Raw genomic sequence first — 17,782 nt, 5'->3', positions numbered from 1 at the left:
TGCACGATCTATGCAATGAAATAAGACCCAGGAATTTATAAACCAGCATTTTGTACTCTTGAAGAAATAAGATGCCACAGTTTATACTCAGCGAAAAACCCTGTCAAACAAAAACAAAAACTGTTTAGGTAGAGCAGATTATGATACAACAGCTCTATGGGTAAAGGACAAAAGGTATTTCTGAAACCAGGGCCACAGTTTGGTCTATAACCTTAGGCTCTGTCACCATTGTAAAATCATACTTTCATTGAAGCAGGGGGGTTCAGAGAGTTTGATGGGGACCATAGCAGAGCCTAAGCAAAAACCAGGGTTTCTCAAAGGCTCATTTAATCATTGTGTACAATGTACACTGTTTACCAATGGAGGGTCACTGAACACTAAAGAAACAAATCTTATCCTTAGTATGTATACAACAACCTCAACTCCGTGCACCCCATGGTCCTACCCCAACTGAGTAGCCCAAACTGTGTAAATATTGTGGGTTTAAAAAGTGGGCGTGTGCACTGGTTGCATCATTCAAATTGTAAACATAAACAGCTGCTGGGTCAAACTGTTTGTTGTTGTTGTTTCCCTGACAAGGCTTTATTGTTGAATGACCTTGACCCATTGAACTGATTGTAAAATATTGCTCTCTTTTTTTGTCTCTATAAAGGTCTGGATTTTTGTTTTGGATAGTAATTTGGGACGTTTTAGATAAAATGGAAAACTGAGAGGTGGATGAGTTTATGAAAAGTAAGTATTTTTTAAACACATTTAGAAACTAAACATGTTATGTTGTGTTTATAATTGTTGATGTTTTGGGGTTTTTGGAATTGCCTTTTCGAGGGAAATGTTTTTCAGTTTCCTTGTACTTATTTTATTTATTTTAGATATTTGTTTTAAAAGGATGTCGAAAGTAAAACTACTAAGCATAGTGAATTTCCTTTTAGATAATTTATGTTTATTTCTTTTACAAACAATGTATCAACAGATTGATGAAGCAATATGTTACAGATACAGAAGATGGATGACATTTTTCATCATCATTATTTCCAGTTTATTTATGTAGAGGTCCAGGCCTTGAAGGGGCACAGCAATTTCTCTCAGGAGAATGTAAATTTGTATTGGGACTTTGCAAAGGGCACCACAGCAAAAGCATGCACTGGGCACCACGGTAAATGACGTGGGTGCCTTGGGTTGTACGATGCCCGGAGGTAGTCACATTATGCATACAAACAGTGTGATTCCCACAGCTACATTAAAAACCATAGACGGGTCCTTTCTCTATAATATTGAATTCATTACAACCTCCATGCTCCTACATGGTTTGATCAGTGCCTCCTGCACACTAACAATAACATAGACACTCCTTAATATATAATTTATTTCCCAAGGGGTCCCCACTAGGATTATTGAAGATGGGGTAGGATGATGGGACGGCTTGATAGCGCATTTACAATGTCGCATAATTACTAAGACGGAAGTGTTCTGCACCAAGCTACGTAATTCGTGCTTGGTGACTGCATATTAAGGCTCATCCTCTAGCTTTGTAAGATAGGGTCATGAATACATTAATGGTATAATTAATCTCAATTAACAGCATACTGCTCTTAATTAAAATTTGCGTTTGAGATTTAAAGAGTCTTGTTTTCTATCACCTGAGTGTTTTCCAGAATGCATTTTTTCGTGTACATGACTCGGCAGGTTTCCTTCTTCGGTAGATGAATTTGCATTTATAGCTCAATAAGCTTCATGCCTGAGACTTCACGGAGGCAACATAGGCCATTGCCTCCATGCGCCTTGTCATTGCCTCGGTGCCCGTCAATTGAAATTTACAATTTCCTCATACCAAGGAGAAAATGCCTTGGTGCCCTTTCCCTTTCATAAATGAAGCATACAGGCCTGAACTCTGAAGCTTGATTTGCTACATGGCCCATAAAGCTATTGGTTGACGTGCAATACACACATTCCTATGAAAGCATGAACAGGCTTCTATAAGCTCCACTCAAATAGCCTCTAGCTGTAAGAGTATACATTGTAACTGCTCTTAGAGCATCGATTCGATCATGTATACAGGCTATGCTTTTCAAGCTCAGTGGATTCTATTAGACTACAGCATGTAGTATTGCCACCTCTTTTGTAATGTGACATCCCAACCCTTCCTTTCAGTGAAATGGTATGGCTGAGTTGGCCATAGCTATTTGTTCAGCTCAGAACCCAAACATGTATTGAGTTACAGACCATCAGACTGCATAGGTAAATGGCATTGAACGCAATCCTCTCTTGAACATAGGTTTGGATACTGTGTAGTATTCAATGGTTGCTGTGCATTGGCAAAGATCATAACATAGACCTTGATCAAACCAGCACAGACCATGGTCTATCCACACTGACTAATAGATGAGGTAAATTATCAACTCGTAGACTTGACTATGTCTGACCTTTGTACATGTTTTTATTCAGCATCAACAGACACACTGACAACTATCGTGTAATGATTAACTGTGTTTTAATACTAACAACATTGAGCTTGTACATTGCATATTCATTTTGGCATTATCCTTAGCATATTTTGTAACAGATTATTGCCCAAACTACAGACAAAACAATCTCAACTTACTCTGTGTGTTGTTTATGCAAGGAAAATGATGCCAATATTAAATGACATTTTCTACGACAAACAACGATATAAAACTTGGCTCATGTCTGTAGAGACAGCAAGGTTGAGGTTCAGTCATTCTTTTATTTCTGTTAATGATTTAATTCTTTCCCTCTTGGCATCAAATGCATTGATTTTAAACACTCAGTTATCAGTCCTGTAATTCATTCTTTCATTACCTCACAGTAACAAATTAACGAGACCTTTTTTAAACCACAGTACACAACTTTCCGAATTCTTTATAATTTTTGTTAAAACCTTGAATATTCCTTTTTTGGTTGGCGGTAACACCATGTACTTATTACATTGATACCTCACCATGCAATGCCTCAAATCCCATATTAAATCATTGTTTGATTGAAATAAAGCACTATATTAAAGACAAATTTATTTCCTTTTACAGAATCTCTAAGGGTTCTACAACTCCACAGTCACCATGCTGAAGGCTCAAGCATCTCTAGCCTTGTGCCTAAGGCATCTACCAAACCGTACTTCAATCCAATCTATCAGTCGTGTAACCTCTACCTCAAACTCACTGAGTCACCATTATGTCTCATTGAGAACCTCAGCGAGTCATCATGGCGGTAGTAACAACTCAGTCAGTGACTCGACCTCGTCGGGTGCGAGCCACTCCTACTCAACTCTCGCTCCAGAGAAACTGGATCCAAACAGAGTGCCAATTAATAAAGTCATGGTGGCCAACAGAGGTGAGGAATTAATGCAATTACTGTATACTTGTGTGTAGTGTTGTCATTTAGTCTTTGAGAAAAAGTTTCTTGGGTAAAAATTTCAGGCCAAACTTTCACATTTTGTGATTGGCTTGTGGATGAACAAATGTGTGATGAATCATAAGTCCTCAAATGAGTCCTCAAATGGGAAGAGTGTTGTCTGGTTCAACAGTGTTCAATGCCAAATTGTTAAAACACAAAGAAAAGAGTCTCTAACACTGATTGTTGTTTTGATTCACCAGGTGAGATTGCTATCCGAGTATTCCGAGCTTGTACTGAGCTGGGTATCAGGACAGTAGCTATATACTCCCATCAAGATAAAGGCAATATGCATAGAGGGAAGGCTGATGAAGCATATCTAGTAGGAGCTGGGTTACCACCAGTACAAGCCTACCTAGATATACCTGATATTATCCGCATTGCAAGGGTGAGAAGATTATGAATATGTATTAACTGGATTTCAATATTCATCAACAAGCTTATCTAGTGATTACCACTAGTACAAGCCTACCTAGATATACCTGATATTATCCGTATTGCAAGGGTGAGAAGATCATGAATATGCATGAACTGGATTTCAATATTCATCAATAAGCTTTTTTTAGTACAACCTCATTTCCTTGTCTTCTCTCCATTAAGTTCTAATCGAAACCTGACTTATTTTCTTTTGCTGTTTATTTTTGTATACTTTTGAAACATGTTTCTTAATACTCTTTGTAGGAGAATGATGTAGAAGCAATTCATCCTGGTTATGGGTTCCTATCCGAGAGGGCAGACTTTGCTCAAGCCGTTGTGGATGCTGGTTTAAGATTCATTGGACCTTCTCCTGAAGTAGTACATAAGATGGGAGATAAGGTTGAGGCAAGAGCAATTGCTATTGCTGCAGGTGGGTGATTGGTAATAGTGGATTCTTATGTAGCCCTCATATCATATCCCTCACAGTGCCTTTAACTTATACCATGTTATGGTGTACAAGGTGCTGTGGCGCAATATGCTGCCCATCAAACCAGGAACACCGGGGGCAAACCCCTTCTCTTTTTGATAAGTACACTGTTTGTTTAACATGTTACACATGTTACACACACAAGGTACCAACGACTTTACGTCCAATCCGAAAGATGAAACATCATGGTTAAGTGTCTTGCTTAAGGACACAGGTAATATTTTTAGTCAGGTGTCTTGACTCGGACTTGAACCCACATTCTACTAATCAGGAACACAAGAGCTTGAGTCCGATGCTCTTAACTGTTAGGCCATGACACGCCATAGTAGTGTATAGAAGGGCACCAGCTCATCAAGTATTATCATTATATATTTTTGGTAATGAAATCAAGGATGCCTCGTAAGTGAACTCAATCACTGTAGCTTGCCTTTAAGGAAACCAGAGGAAACCTTTAAGCAAGGGTAATTGCTATGTAAACCATTAACACCAAAGGATTACGCAAATGAGTTATTGTCGATAGTTGTATTTATAACACATTTCCTGCAGTTTGTCATTATATTTCTTCTTATTTCATTTCCTTAGGTGTACCTGTAGTTCCAGGCACGGATGGCCCTGTACACAGCAAGGAAGATGTGAGGCAATTTGTAGAGAAGTTTGGTCTCCCTATCATGTTGAAGGCTGCGTATGGTGGTGGGGGTCGAGGAATGAGAGTAGTGCGTAACATGGAGGTAAGATTAGGTCTAGTACCTAGACTCCTCTTGTACACAGTCATTCCTAAGAGATGGGGTGACATAAAGTATTAAAGGAAGATGTGAGGCAACTTGTAGAGAAGTTTGGTCTCCCTATCATGTTGAAGGCTGGGTATGGTGGTGGGGGTCGGAATGAAAAGTGCGTAACATGTGGGTAAGATTAGGTCTAGTACCTAGACTCCTCTTGTACACAGTCTTTTCTATGAGTTTCAAAGATTGGGGTGACACAAAATATTAAATCTCTGTAGTCAGTGTGTGGTTCTGAGCGGGTGGTCGGGTTGGCATAGTTGCATCTTTCCTAGCCTTCCACCTCTAGGACCCCGATTCAAATTACGCCAGTGGATCAGGTTTTCAGTGCCTACTTCACTGCATGGGTTTTTCAAACCCAAACAGTTTCTGTTCAGATGTTTACATTTTGGAGGATTAATATTTGTTTATTTTGCTCAATTAATACGTAGGATGTAGAAGAAGATTTCCAGCGTGCATCATCTGAAGCCAAAGCTGCGTTCGGCGATGGCTCAATGTTCATTGAGAGATTCATTGAAAGACCAAGACATATTGAAGTGCAGATACTGGGTGAGTTCTTAGATCATAAAGAAACCTAAAAGAGTCCTTTTCACACTAATCCTGCCCGTGGATAACCGATGGCTTTCATACTATTATTACTTTACCTCTGGTCTGCCCCCGGTACGGCAAAGGCAAAAGGGCATACCTGGGGATAAATGGTTTTCCCCAGTTTAGGTTTTCATCTAAAACTGAGATTTCTTCAAGAGGGTTAGTTATACCCTGAGAAATGCCCATTGGGAGTTTGCTAGGGTAGGCAACTTAGGTTGGAAAAGGTGATCCAAAATGTTTTTAAATTTCCCGGGAAAAAAAAGAGTTTTGTCATTTGCTAGTCATTCAACAACCAATACAAATCAACCTTAGGATTGTGTTGTCAAAGTAGAATTTTTTTTAATTTAATTTGATATTTTGTCTTTAAGGTGATAAGTATGGGAATGTGATTCATCTGTTTGAGCGTGACTGTTCCGTCCAACGTCGTCATCAGAAACTGATAGAAATAGCTCCTGCACCTCTATTGGATGCAGAGTTAAGAGATCGTATCACATCAGATGCCGTTAAGCTGGCTAACTATGTTGGCTATGAGAATGCAGGGACTGTGGAGTTCTTAGTGGATCAAAATGCTGAGCATTATTTTATTGAGGTCAATGCTCGATTGCAAGTTGAACATACTGTGACAGAGGAAGTAACAGGGTGAGTTTACATAATAGTAAAAGGCCTGACGTTTGGACCCTAACAGAATCCTAATGGAAAGCTAAAATGTGTCTGTAAAATATTTTGTCACTGTCAAAGATTCTTCTGTTTCAATGTTTTCCTTATGTTTTGAGTTTATAATCCGATACAATCCATTGCCTTTTAAAACTTGGGAAAGGTTTCTTTATTTTATTGTACTTTCTTTAATGGTGACGGCTTTTGATAATGTACTATGACGAATTCCTCCCTAACAAGTATGATGAGCATGATGAGACTATTTTTATACTGTTGACCCAAGTTCCATTGAGTTATTTACTTGGATCATTCACTCTAACAAAATCCAACACTTTCAGTAACTGAACACTCAATTGTTGGACTCTGATTATGGTATTATGCCTTATCCCATGTATAGCATGATCGGTTTACAAGTGCAGTCCTAAGTCCAACAAACTCAAGCAAAACATGCAGGTTGGGATTTTGAAGGGTTTAATTTTTGATTTGTTCTCCTCCAGAATTGATTTGGTTCAATCTCAGATCAAGATTGCCGAGGGGAGCTCCCTCCCTAGCCTTGGCTTAGCTCAAGATGATGTCAAGATACAATGCAGTGCCATGCAATGTAGGATTACAACGGAAGATCCGGCTAAGAACTTCCAACCAGATATGGGCAGAATAGAGGTTAGTTCAATATCACCAGCATTATCGTTCTGACAATCCTTCAATTCATACTTTCTCAATTTGGTGTTGGGGTCGTCTGAGAGTGTCAGGGTTGTCATGTTTCTTTATTTACATGTTTATGTCCATTATCCTGTATATTTGATGTAATTTTTATAAATCTTTTTATCTTCTCATTTTTTTGAAGTTTTGAGGAAATAAATAAAATAAATAAATGTATTCTGCTACTCTTCCTTCCTTAAAGTTTTTTTAAAGACTGATGTTTGTTTTCCTCTCTTTTCCCCCAAACTCAGAAAGTTTATTACTAAAGAGTTGAAGCTTTGCGTGGTTTAAGAAGTACATAAGCTTGTGTGCGATTATGTGGGTATAATCTCTTTATTTGTATTATTTATAGGTGTTCCGTAGTGGTGAAGGTATGGGGATCCGTATAGACAGTGCCTCAGCATTCGCTGGTGCTTGGGTGTCGCCCCATTACGACTCTCTGCTAGTCAAGATTATTGCCAGCGCTAGAGATCATCAGAGTGCTGTAGCTAAGATGCTAAGGGCACTCGCTGAGATCCGTGTTAGGGGTGTCAAAGTAAGTACATGTAGAGGTTACTCTCAACTAGGGAGGGAAGTTGCATGAAAATTACTTGAAAGTTTAAGCATTCACTCATTGTAATTGATGCTGTGTTGAAAGTTAGTGCAGGTGTCAATTCGATTCATTTTATAAGAAGGATGGAATGAATGTGCAGAACAAAGTTTGTCAGACGAGACGAGAGAGTAATTCAAGCTGTAGATAAAGTCTTCAACTGGGTAGTCAGACAATTCAAGTCTTAAGCTTATTATATATTGATAATGTTTGTAACTACCTACTTGAAGAATATAAATTGTCACAGAATTCTGTTATTATATACTTCAGTAAAAAAAGTCATTTACAGGCTTAGCACCAATTATGTTTAGCTAGGTGTGCAAGTGAGAAAAGATTAATAATTTATAGTATGCACATCACAAGCAAAAAGTCTTTTCTTGAATTTGTCAGTGACTGTAAGTGTAAATTTGTTTGCTCACCGATTCTTTCTAAGTACAGCGCATGAACTGGGTCCTGTACTAAGAGGTAGATGATTGTTGGAGCATTTTGAAAAAGCCGCTTTATTAAGAATAACTCTCTCATAATTCTTTTTCTCCAGACAAACATACCCTTCTTACAGAATGTCTTGACGCACGATCAATTCATCATTGGTAAGGTCGACACATACTTCATTGATGACAACCCAGCTCTGACTACACACTTTAAGCGCAGTCAGAACAGAGCCCAGAAACTCTTACGTTACTTTGGTAATACCTTGATTAATGGACCATCTACACCGCTGGCTACAGGATTGATACCAACGTCTGTGGAAGCACCTATTCCTAGTACACCATTTGGTAGGTCCAGACATTTCATCCTCAAGCTAAGAATTGTTTAGATGATTTTCCCATCAAGGGAACTCGGCAAACTCCCACAAGGGGATACAAAACCAAGCTCTCAAACAAACATTGGTTTAATGTTTATGATTATGAATTGCACAAACCGAGAAATTGCGATTCAGTAACTAGATGACAAAACTTGTTTCACTAGTCATTGTGAAATCAGCGGTTAGCTTGGTAGGATTCGAACCCACGACCCTAAATCTTGTGATTGCAAGTCCTGTCATCTAACGACTGGACCATGGTGACTTAAAACATTCATTGAAGTATAATGTGTCATTTGTATGGAAGGAGCACTGGCAAGTCAACATGACTGTTTTATATTTTCAAGTACAATTTGCTTTTCAATAAAGAGCTTCACAAAAGAACGGTATATAGAATTTCTTCTTTTGTTTCAGATTTGAAGGAGATTTTTAACTTCTCGTCTTGGTTTTCCAAATTGGTATTTGTAGCTTTCACTAAAAACAGCTAGAAACTCATCCACATATAAACATTTAATCTTGATTCCTGTTAATAAATAGGAGTGGCTCCCCCAACCGGATTTAGAGACGTCCTCATCAAGAAAGGTCCTGAAGCTTTTGCTAAGGCAATAAGAGAACACAAAGGACTATTGCTGACTGATACAACATTTAGAGATGCTCACCAGTCCCTTCTTGCTACAAGAGTTCGAACATTTGACCTCAAGAACATATCTCCGTTTGTTTCTCACAACTTCAATAACTTGTGCAGTGTGGAGAATTGGGGAGGTAAGCGCTATGGGTTAGTTTAATACTAATAATAAAACAAGCATATATAAAGCAAATTTTTCCAATGGTTACCATGCACTGAGGCAGTAATTCCAGACAGGACACAATGTAACTGAACAGGATCCTTAAGATGAAAATGGGTATGACTTGAGTTTACATTTTAATTGATGAACAGAGTTGCAAGTACAATTGTTGAAGGGTAGCAAGTTCCAGCATCTGGGTCCAGCACACTTGTGGTAGCATACACGGTAGTTCAACTCTTTGGAAATGGTACCAAGAGTAGGAGGGTTAACTCTATAAAACTAAGACCCAATCTTTTTGTGTTCTTGTTATCCTGTAGGTGCTACATTTGATGTTGCTATGCGGTTTCTTCATGAATGTCCGTGGGAGAGATTAGAAACTTTACGTAAGCTCATCCCCAACATACCATTCCAGATGCTGTTACGAGGTGCTAATGCTGTGGGATATACAAGCTATCCGGATAACGTTGTATTCAAGTAAGATACCCCTCCCTGTTGTCTTTACAAGAGACTAACATTGCTAGTCTAACTTCCATTAGGTCATAGGTCATGTGCATGTAGAGCAACGCTATTGTGATTTGTAGTTAGATACAAATAAATGGAAGAGTCATCATCCCCTTATTGTGTTCTGGGAATCTTTGGAAATCTCTAGAGGATTTTAGGGGAGTTACCTCTGTATGTTTAGATGATCTTTAATTTATTCAATTCAATTCAATTCAATTTCACTTTATTTCCAAACCAATCAATCAACCCCATCAAGAGAACTCTGCAAACTCCCACAAGGGGATATAAACGTCAAGCTGGCAACAGCCAATCTCTCTCATACAAACACTGGTTTAACGTCTATGATTATGAACTGCACAAATCAAGAAATTGTGATTCAGTACTTAGACGACCCCTCTTTATTCTAGTCAATGTGAAGTCAGCAGTTAGCTTGGCAGGATTGAACCCACGACCTTGTAATGAAACATTGAATAAAATTGAATCGTTTGTTTTCAATTTGTCAGATTCTGTGAGTTGGCCCAGAAGTCCGGCATGGATATCTTCCGTGTCTTTGACTGTTTGAACTATCTTCCTAACATGATTCTTGGTATTGAGGCAGCGGGAGCTTCAGGAGGTGTGGTTGAAGCTTCTATGAGTTACAGTGGAGATGTTTCTGATCCGAGTAAAACCAAGTATACTATGGAGTATTATATGAAACTAGCGGATGAGTTAGTCAAGGCTGGCACACACATCTTGTGCATCAAGGTAGTTATTTGTTTTTTCTTTTTCAAATCTTGCTTGTGACGCTTGAGTCCTTGAGCAAGATACTTAACCGTAATTGCTTTGTCCTGCAGATGGGAAATTAAGCCATAGGCCCTGTGTACTAGGATTGGTAGTGCATGTAAAAGAACCAAGAACACTTGTCATGGAAGAGTAGGGGCTAGCCCTGGTGTTTCTGGTTCACATAGCAAGCACCCTTGTTTACAGGTTTCCTCAGGCTTGGAAGCTACAGTGGTCCACTTATGAGGCATTCTTAGTTTCATTACCAGGAACATATAATAACAATGATAGAAAGAAAAGCAGCTTGGAAGGAAAGTTATCGTTCCTTGGGCTGACCAAAAATGCGCTAGGTGGGCCAAGACAACATCTGAGAATGGTTAGGTTGTGATACCACCAAACTCAAAGCAGTCATCACTGGAAAGTCAGGCTGTGATGGGAGCGGCACAATTGATTCATGGGGGTGCAATTTGAGGAGGAGACCACAGGCAAATGCCTAGGTCTACTAGAAAGAGAGAGAGATACTAATAGAAGTTTAAGATTGAGATGTCTTACTCATGAAATCTATGTGTTTTTGTTAATAACAGGACATGGCTGGTCTGTTGCGCCCTCGTGCAGCTTCAATGCTCGTTGGAGCTTTACGTGATAAATATCCCGATATGCCGATCCACATCCACACTCATGATACCTCAGGTGGTGGTGTGGCTTCTATGTTAGCTGCTGCTCATGCTGGTGCTGATGCTGTGGATGTTGCAGTGGATACGATGTCTGGGATGACATCACAGCCGAGTATGGGAGCTGTTGTTGCAGCGCTGGAAGGCACTGAATTGGATACAGGTGACTCGGAAACAAGATCCGGTTTTTTGTTCCAAGTGAAATTATGTCCCAAAGGATTTCATTTTATTTCATTTGAAGACATTTATTTCCGTTCCAACAGATAATCAAAATAAGAATAACAAAGAACAAGGGGGGGGGGCATAACCAGAAAAGCCAAAGCTTGTGGTAGGCATGTCCACGCAAACAAACCAAAACACAATGGACTAACATGAACAATAATATATGGTGCTTTTGCATACCTCTAAGATAGGTTTTCTATTCACTTAAAGGGGAGGTATATGTTTGATAATCACTCTTTAAAACAATAGCAATAAACACAAATTTGTAACAGCAGCTTACGATAGTATAAAGCACTTTGAGAAAAATTTAACTTTGTATGTTTTGCATATATTTTATAAACTATTTGAATACTTGATTGTCCCTCTAACAGGAATCCCATTGGAGGAGGTTTTTAACTATAGTGCTTATTGGGAGGTTGTACGTCAGTTCTATGGTCCATTTGAGTGTGCAGTAACAATGAAGAGTGGTAATGCAGACATCTATAAGAATGAAATCCCTGGTGGTCAATACACAAACTTACAATTCCAGGCTTTCACTCTTGGACTCGGGTCTCAGTTTAAGGAAGTCAAGAAAGCTTATGTAGAAGCCAATCAGTTGCTGGGAGACCTTATCAAGGTAAGTTTCCATGAACAAAATACTATCTGGTATATTTTCTGTTATTTAGTTTATGATATCACTAAACTATATGTATACTTGATATATTTTCCATTTTTAGTGTATAACTGTTTTATACCTCAGATATATTTTCTGTTATTTAATTTTTGATGTTATTGATCTATACATCTGATATATTTTATCTTATTTAGTTTTTGATATATCTGTTTTATACATCTGGTATGATATAGTGTTAATAATGATTCTGTTTTTTAGCTTGTGATATCACTGTTTTATACCTCTGACATTTTCTGTTATTTGTTTTCTTATATTACTTATCTATACCTCTGGTATAATTTGTGTTATGTAGTTTCTGATATCACTGATCTTTACTTTGATATTTGTTGTGTTATTTAATTTCTAATGACACTGATCTATACATTTGATATATTTTCTATTATTTATTTTGTCAAATCACTAATTTGTACCTCTGATATAATTTGTTTTATTTAGTTTCTGATATTACTGATCTTTACTCTGATATATTTTCTGCTATTTAATTTTTGAAAATGTGGAAATATAGATAAAGATATATGTTTGGTCATAGATACTCTACACTATTGATTTACTGTATAATTTTGTATCATCTTTTTACATTTTGTATTTTTTGTGTACTTTTCTGTAATACAACCGTTGGTCACCACTGAATGTTTTGTTTAAAGGACACACTATTAATAAATGATTGAATATCAAGCTGTTTTAGTCTTTCACAGCTTTAGTCGTATGGAAAACAGGTTAAGTTTTTAACATTTTTGTTTTAGTTATTGGTCAATGTTTTTGTTGATGATTGAGCTTGCTTTGAGAAATCTTGAAATAACAATGTCTACTCTTGATTCAATCTACATTGTATTGTATTTTCAGTCATCTGTCTTTTTGATCATTCAATTTAATAAGATTTGCTTTCGTTTTTTGAAGGTGACTCCCTCGTCTAAAGTAGTGGGTGACTTGGCTCAGTTCATGGTGCAGAATAAGATGGACGGTGCGACGCTTCTGGAGAAAGCAGAAGAATTGTCTTTCCCGACCTCAGTGGTAGAATTCATGCAGGGATACTTAGGACAACCTTATGGGGGCTTTCCTGAACCACTCAGATCAAAGGTACACAGTTATTAGTTGCCCCACAACAATTAAATCTATTAAAGTTTGCAGTTACACCATGGCTAGGATTTGAAATTTTGCAAGGTGGAGATACAGTCTAGTATGGTATGCAATAACACCATGTATATAAAATGTTTGTTTTGAATTGTGGTTTGGAAAAAAACCAGCAGTGGTAAATCAACTCCTGTTTTAATACAATCATATTTCTATGAGCTAGATATGAGTTGTATAGAGCAAAGCAGTGCATCAGAATTTTTTGAAGTTAGACTGTGCTTGAATTTTATGAATCTCAACCATGATTGGCATGAGATGGAAAGCATGAGTCACTTTGCTATGATCAAGGGTTAATCAAACAATCTCTTATTTCTTAAAACAGATCATTAAAGATGGGCCAAGGATTGATAAGCGTCCAGGAGAGATGCTTCCTCCAATGGACTTTGACAAACTCAAGGAGGAGTTGGTTGAGAAACATGGCTCAGATGTGACTGAGCAGAACATTGTTACATCAGCCCTGTACCCAAAGGTCTATGATGACTTCCGCAACTTCAGGAAACTGTATGGTCCTGTAGAGACAATATCAACGAGATTGTTCTTTGTTGGACCTAACATTGCAGAAGAATTTGATGTAAGTTTTGAATGTACATTCCAACTCCAGTTTTTGATCAAAAATTAAATCTACTGATGGCAAGGCTCTGCTTATCGTTGAATTCTGTGCTTGCAATCACCAATCTTCACTTCCGGGGCAAGCGTGGAATTTTTTGCGCTAGCTGTGTAAGGGAAGAACTTACTAACCTGTGAATTACGCTTGACGTAAGCAGGGAATTCCCTGCTTTTGTAAGCCCTTCAGTGAGCACTCTTCTTTCAGCAAAACCATGAAACTAGGTCTTGCTGGAACAAAGTCTTGAAATCAGCATAGTGTTATGATTCACACTTATCCAACAAGTTTCTAATCATGCTGTCAACTAAACTACTGGTAGATTTACAGTCGAGCTTAGAAATGATTTATGGCAACTTGTTTCTGTGTGTGTTTTTGTCAGATTCAAATTGAGAAGGGAAAGAGACTCCATGTGAAGATGCTTGCTATGGGAGATATGGATGAAAAGACTGGAGAGAGAGAAGTCTTCTTTGAACTCAACGGTCAACTCCGATCATTGCTGATCAAGGACACAATAGCTACCAAGGTAAGATGTCATATAAGTACAGACCCAACTCGTCTTGGGCCAATTTCATAGAGCTACTTAAGCACAAAAAGAAGCTAAGCACAATAAAATTGTTTTTACCAGAATATGTCACCAGCCAAAATGCCATTTGAAATATTTGATCACATGAAGTTCAGATACTGGTCTTTGATATTTGTTTATGTTGTTAAGGGTGCTTAATTATTCTAAACAGGATATGAAAACAAATTTAAAGGTAGCCAAGCAGGGTTTTTGTTACCAGGACGTAATTCTTACTTTTTTAATTTAATCTATGATTTTTGTTTTAGGAGATTAACATCCATCCCAAAGCCCAGCAGGGTGTGAAGGGATCCATTGGAGCTCCTATGCCTGGGGAAGTGATTGATATTAGGGTACAAGTAGGAGACCAAGTAGAGAAAGATGCCCCTATTGTCGTCCTGAGTGCTATGAAGATGGAGATGGTTGTAAGGGCACCTATTGCTGGGACAGTCAAGAATATTCATGCAAGGAAAGGTTTAGCAGTGCAAGGAGATGATCTCTTGGTTGAGATTGAGTAGAATGCATCAACCTCAGTATTTCGTTCGGCCCCAGCAGCCAGATCTAACCAGGACGGCTGGGATGGGCTAATCAGATTGGACAGATTCTTGTTCAGGAAGTATGTCATGCGTGCTTGGCTCAATGTGAGTGTGCTGCATGATGGGACTGAGCATTTACCAATGAGCGTGCTTGATACGTTTGCCCATTCCAATGCTTTTGGTTAAGGCAAGGCGCTGGGGTCGAGCGAACCTCAGTACTACATGTACATCTTCAGGCCTTGAACATCACTCTTGAAAGGGGCACGCTATGGGGAAAACGGAAATTTGTTTTGAAACTTTGCAAATTTTGTTTTGGAACTTTGCAAAGAGCACCACAGCAGAAGCACAGGGCACCACGACAATTGCCGAGGGTTATTTTGAGGCATGTATTTTATTTCCTTAGTACTACATGTTATTTGTATATTATTGAAATATTTACATTGTGAATAATGTAAATCAGAGAATTTGGCCAATAGGTAAAAAAAAATAGACCGATATGGATAATTTAAACCGGATCTAAATTAATTAGGAGTTTTGAATCTTTAAAATGCTTCAACAGTAAAGCAGAGATTATGACTGAAAAATTAAACCTCCTGAATTAGTTCACAGTAAAGTTGAAGGTGAGAGATAACGCGGGTAGATGTTTTTACACTCAGAACGAAATCGTGTGTTTTTTAAAAGAAATATCTTTTACGCCCAACATACAATGTTTTCATCTTGCTTCTTTATATTTGTAAACATTTCTGGAATCCAAGAACCTTTTATCTGGAATGAAATAGTTATATTTTGTAAATTTGACTGCCTAAAGTTTTAGTTTCGACATATCAATACAAGATATATTTTTATGGTTATTGTTGGTTGTGTTATGAAATCATGTCAATTAGCATTTAGTTACTAATCTTCAGCTATTTCAAAAAGCACTAAGATTTACCGTAAAGATGTGCTGTCAATATCACTGTAGTGATATGTGCTATGACATTACACTTTGCTTAGCAATTAAAATTGTTCATTTTTTTTGTGTGAAAATGTGTCGTGGGCTGACGCTAGTTAGTATAAAGTAATGAATCTTGGTCTGCAGTAAGTAAGTAGGACTGAGAAAAAGAATATTTAATACTATCTGCCTGTTTTAGTCGCCGATAAGTTATTTTGTTTCCTAGCATCAGTCTTCAAATTAGACACTCCTCGGATGTTTTAAAACTTCCGCAAGAAAGTGTGCTTTAGTTTATCAGTGCCAGTTGACTATTTCGTTTAAGTATGAATGGATGGATATTTAGCAATGATAGCTTGTGAAACAAACTTAAGTTGGTTTTGAAACTTTGCTTGGTGTAATGGTATCTAAATGTTCCAGGGTATAAAGTTAGGTCAGTGCAGATAACGCAAAATAGGAGCAAGAATAAACCTTGATGTTGTTTTAAGTTAATGCACCTATGAAATATGGCAAAGCAGATAGGCACATAATAAGTTCAACAAATAGTAAGAATGGCCTTACATGTATGGGATACATATAACAAAAGCTCCTTTTAAACTATAGAAATTTCCTTGGAAATTCTGGGGATGAGTTATATACAATTTCTGTACTAGATTCTTAAGGGTTCCTTTCGTGATAGTTTTTTTACCAGGGTTTTGTCTTTTTTTAGCCGTTCTTACAATAAATTAATTTTCACTAACATCTTTACTTTTTGTCACATTTTGTTTTATTAAAAACTTCCAGTAGTTCTCCTGAACCATATCTAGATAAATGTGTTTTTTTCTTTATAGTATATCAGCCTTACCAATGCAAGTTTTTGGGATTGTCCATTTGTTGACTACATGTAATGAGTCTTGTTAGTTGTACAACTTTACAGTACTTTATAATTTGCCTCGGTCATTGTAAGATGACATCGTCATGTAATGTCTAAACATGAAATTCAGTACAGTTATGTTAATGGGTACAATTCTAATCCACAATGTTCGCCAGTAAACTATTCCAAATAAATTGCAATGTAAAGTACAATAAATTACCTCATAACTTGAAATGTGTAGTGATTGTACAGAGCAATGAATTAGCTCCAGATTAACACATAAGTCTGAGGGAGCCAGCCATTGTGTGAAACTAATGACAATTGTACTGCTCTGGTCTAAGTAGACTTGGAGCTTTTATAACCCTCCTACTGTCCAATCGTTAAACGTCGTCTACTAGGATTTTGAATGATATCATATTGTGAATGTCATTGTGAATGAAACTAGACTGTACAAAATTAACCCTCCTACTGTGTAACCATTCAATGTCAACCATTCGGGTTTTGAATGATAGATATACCAGCCTGTAATGTGATGTCAAAAGTCAACCCTCCTACTGTTTGCCCATTCAATTTGATTTTGCATGATAGGCTGCATACTGATATCATGTGGTAAATGCATGCATAGTATGCAAGTGTTCAACTTAACATAGTCTTTGCTGGTGAATGGTTTCAAAATGCTTGTTCGATTTGTTGGAAAATTGTACCAAGAGAAGGAGTATTGAATAAAATGTAAGCTAGTGCAGTGTTTCTACTGTTTCTAATTTAACAGATTGTCCGCATATATTTTCTGTTTTAATTGTAAAAGCAATAATGTATATGATTCTTCAAATAAAACAGAAAGAAGTTTCTGTAAAGATGAAATAATACCTTACGTGTGGTTCATGTATCAATTAGTACTTGTAATGTGTAATTTGATATATCACCTGTATCTTAATGTACATATTTATTTAACCATGCCATAATAACTGCATGCGAACTGCCACAGCCGGGTATTCACAATTTAAAAACGATGTGTATGGATTGTTTGCATCGCATGTCATTGTTTGGCATTTGCTTTCAAAGGACTAGGCTTGGGTCTAGTGGTTAAATATTATTTGTGATCAATCATGGGTGCTGGAATTAAAGAAGCAATAGCAATATGAA

The 17,782-nt window shown here is 37.5% G+C and overlaps 1 protein-coding gene across 2 annotated transcripts in view; it reads left to right on the top strand.

Annotated features, from left to right (window-relative positions):
* LOC139941545 (pyruvate carboxylase, mitochondrial-like) overlaps positions 1–17,782 on the top strand; it is a 23,601-nt gene extending 5,819 nt beyond the window's left edge. For both annotated transcript variants that reach the window (XM_071938099.1, XM_071938108.1), the window contains exons 2-20: positions 653–732; positions 3,042–3,345; positions 3,609–3,793; positions 4,087–4,252; positions 4,892–5,037; positions 5,517–5,634; positions 6,042–6,312; positions 6,825–6,987; positions 7,379–7,561; positions 8,154–8,391; positions 8,955–9,179; positions 9,520–9,676; positions 10,207–10,447; positions 11,047–11,296; positions 11,727–11,971; positions 12,926–13,105; positions 13,482–13,730; positions 14,143–14,286; positions 14,592–17,782. In XM_071938099.1, coding sequence (XP_071794200.1) covers positions 3,075–3,345; positions 3,609–3,793; positions 4,087–4,252; positions 4,892–5,037; positions 5,517–5,634; positions 6,042–6,312; positions 6,825–6,987; positions 7,379–7,561; positions 8,154–8,391; positions 8,955–9,179; positions 9,520–9,676; positions 10,207–10,447; positions 11,047–11,296; positions 11,727–11,971; positions 12,926–13,105; positions 13,482–13,730; positions 14,143–14,286; positions 14,592–14,840 — 3,681 coding nt within the window. In that variant the 5' untranslated portion in view covers positions 653–732; positions 3,042–3,074 and the 3' untranslated portion in view covers positions 14,841–17,782. The remainder of the gene's footprint in view (positions 1–652; positions 733–3,041; positions 3,346–3,608; positions 3,794–4,086; positions 4,253–4,891; positions 5,038–5,516; positions 5,635–6,041; positions 6,313–6,824; positions 6,988–7,378; positions 7,562–8,153; positions 8,392–8,954; positions 9,180–9,519; positions 9,677–10,206; positions 10,448–11,046; positions 11,297–11,726; positions 11,972–12,925; positions 13,106–13,481; positions 13,731–14,142; positions 14,287–14,591) is intronic.

Source organism: Asterias amurensis, chromosome 1, assembly GCF_032118995.1.
Source record: "Asterias amurensis chromosome 1, ASM3211899v1".
Lineage (NCBI taxonomy): Eukaryota > Metazoa > Echinodermata > Asteroidea > Forcipulatida > Asteriidae > Asterias > Asterias amurensis.
This window is presented reverse-complemented; position numbering and strand designations above follow the sequence as displayed.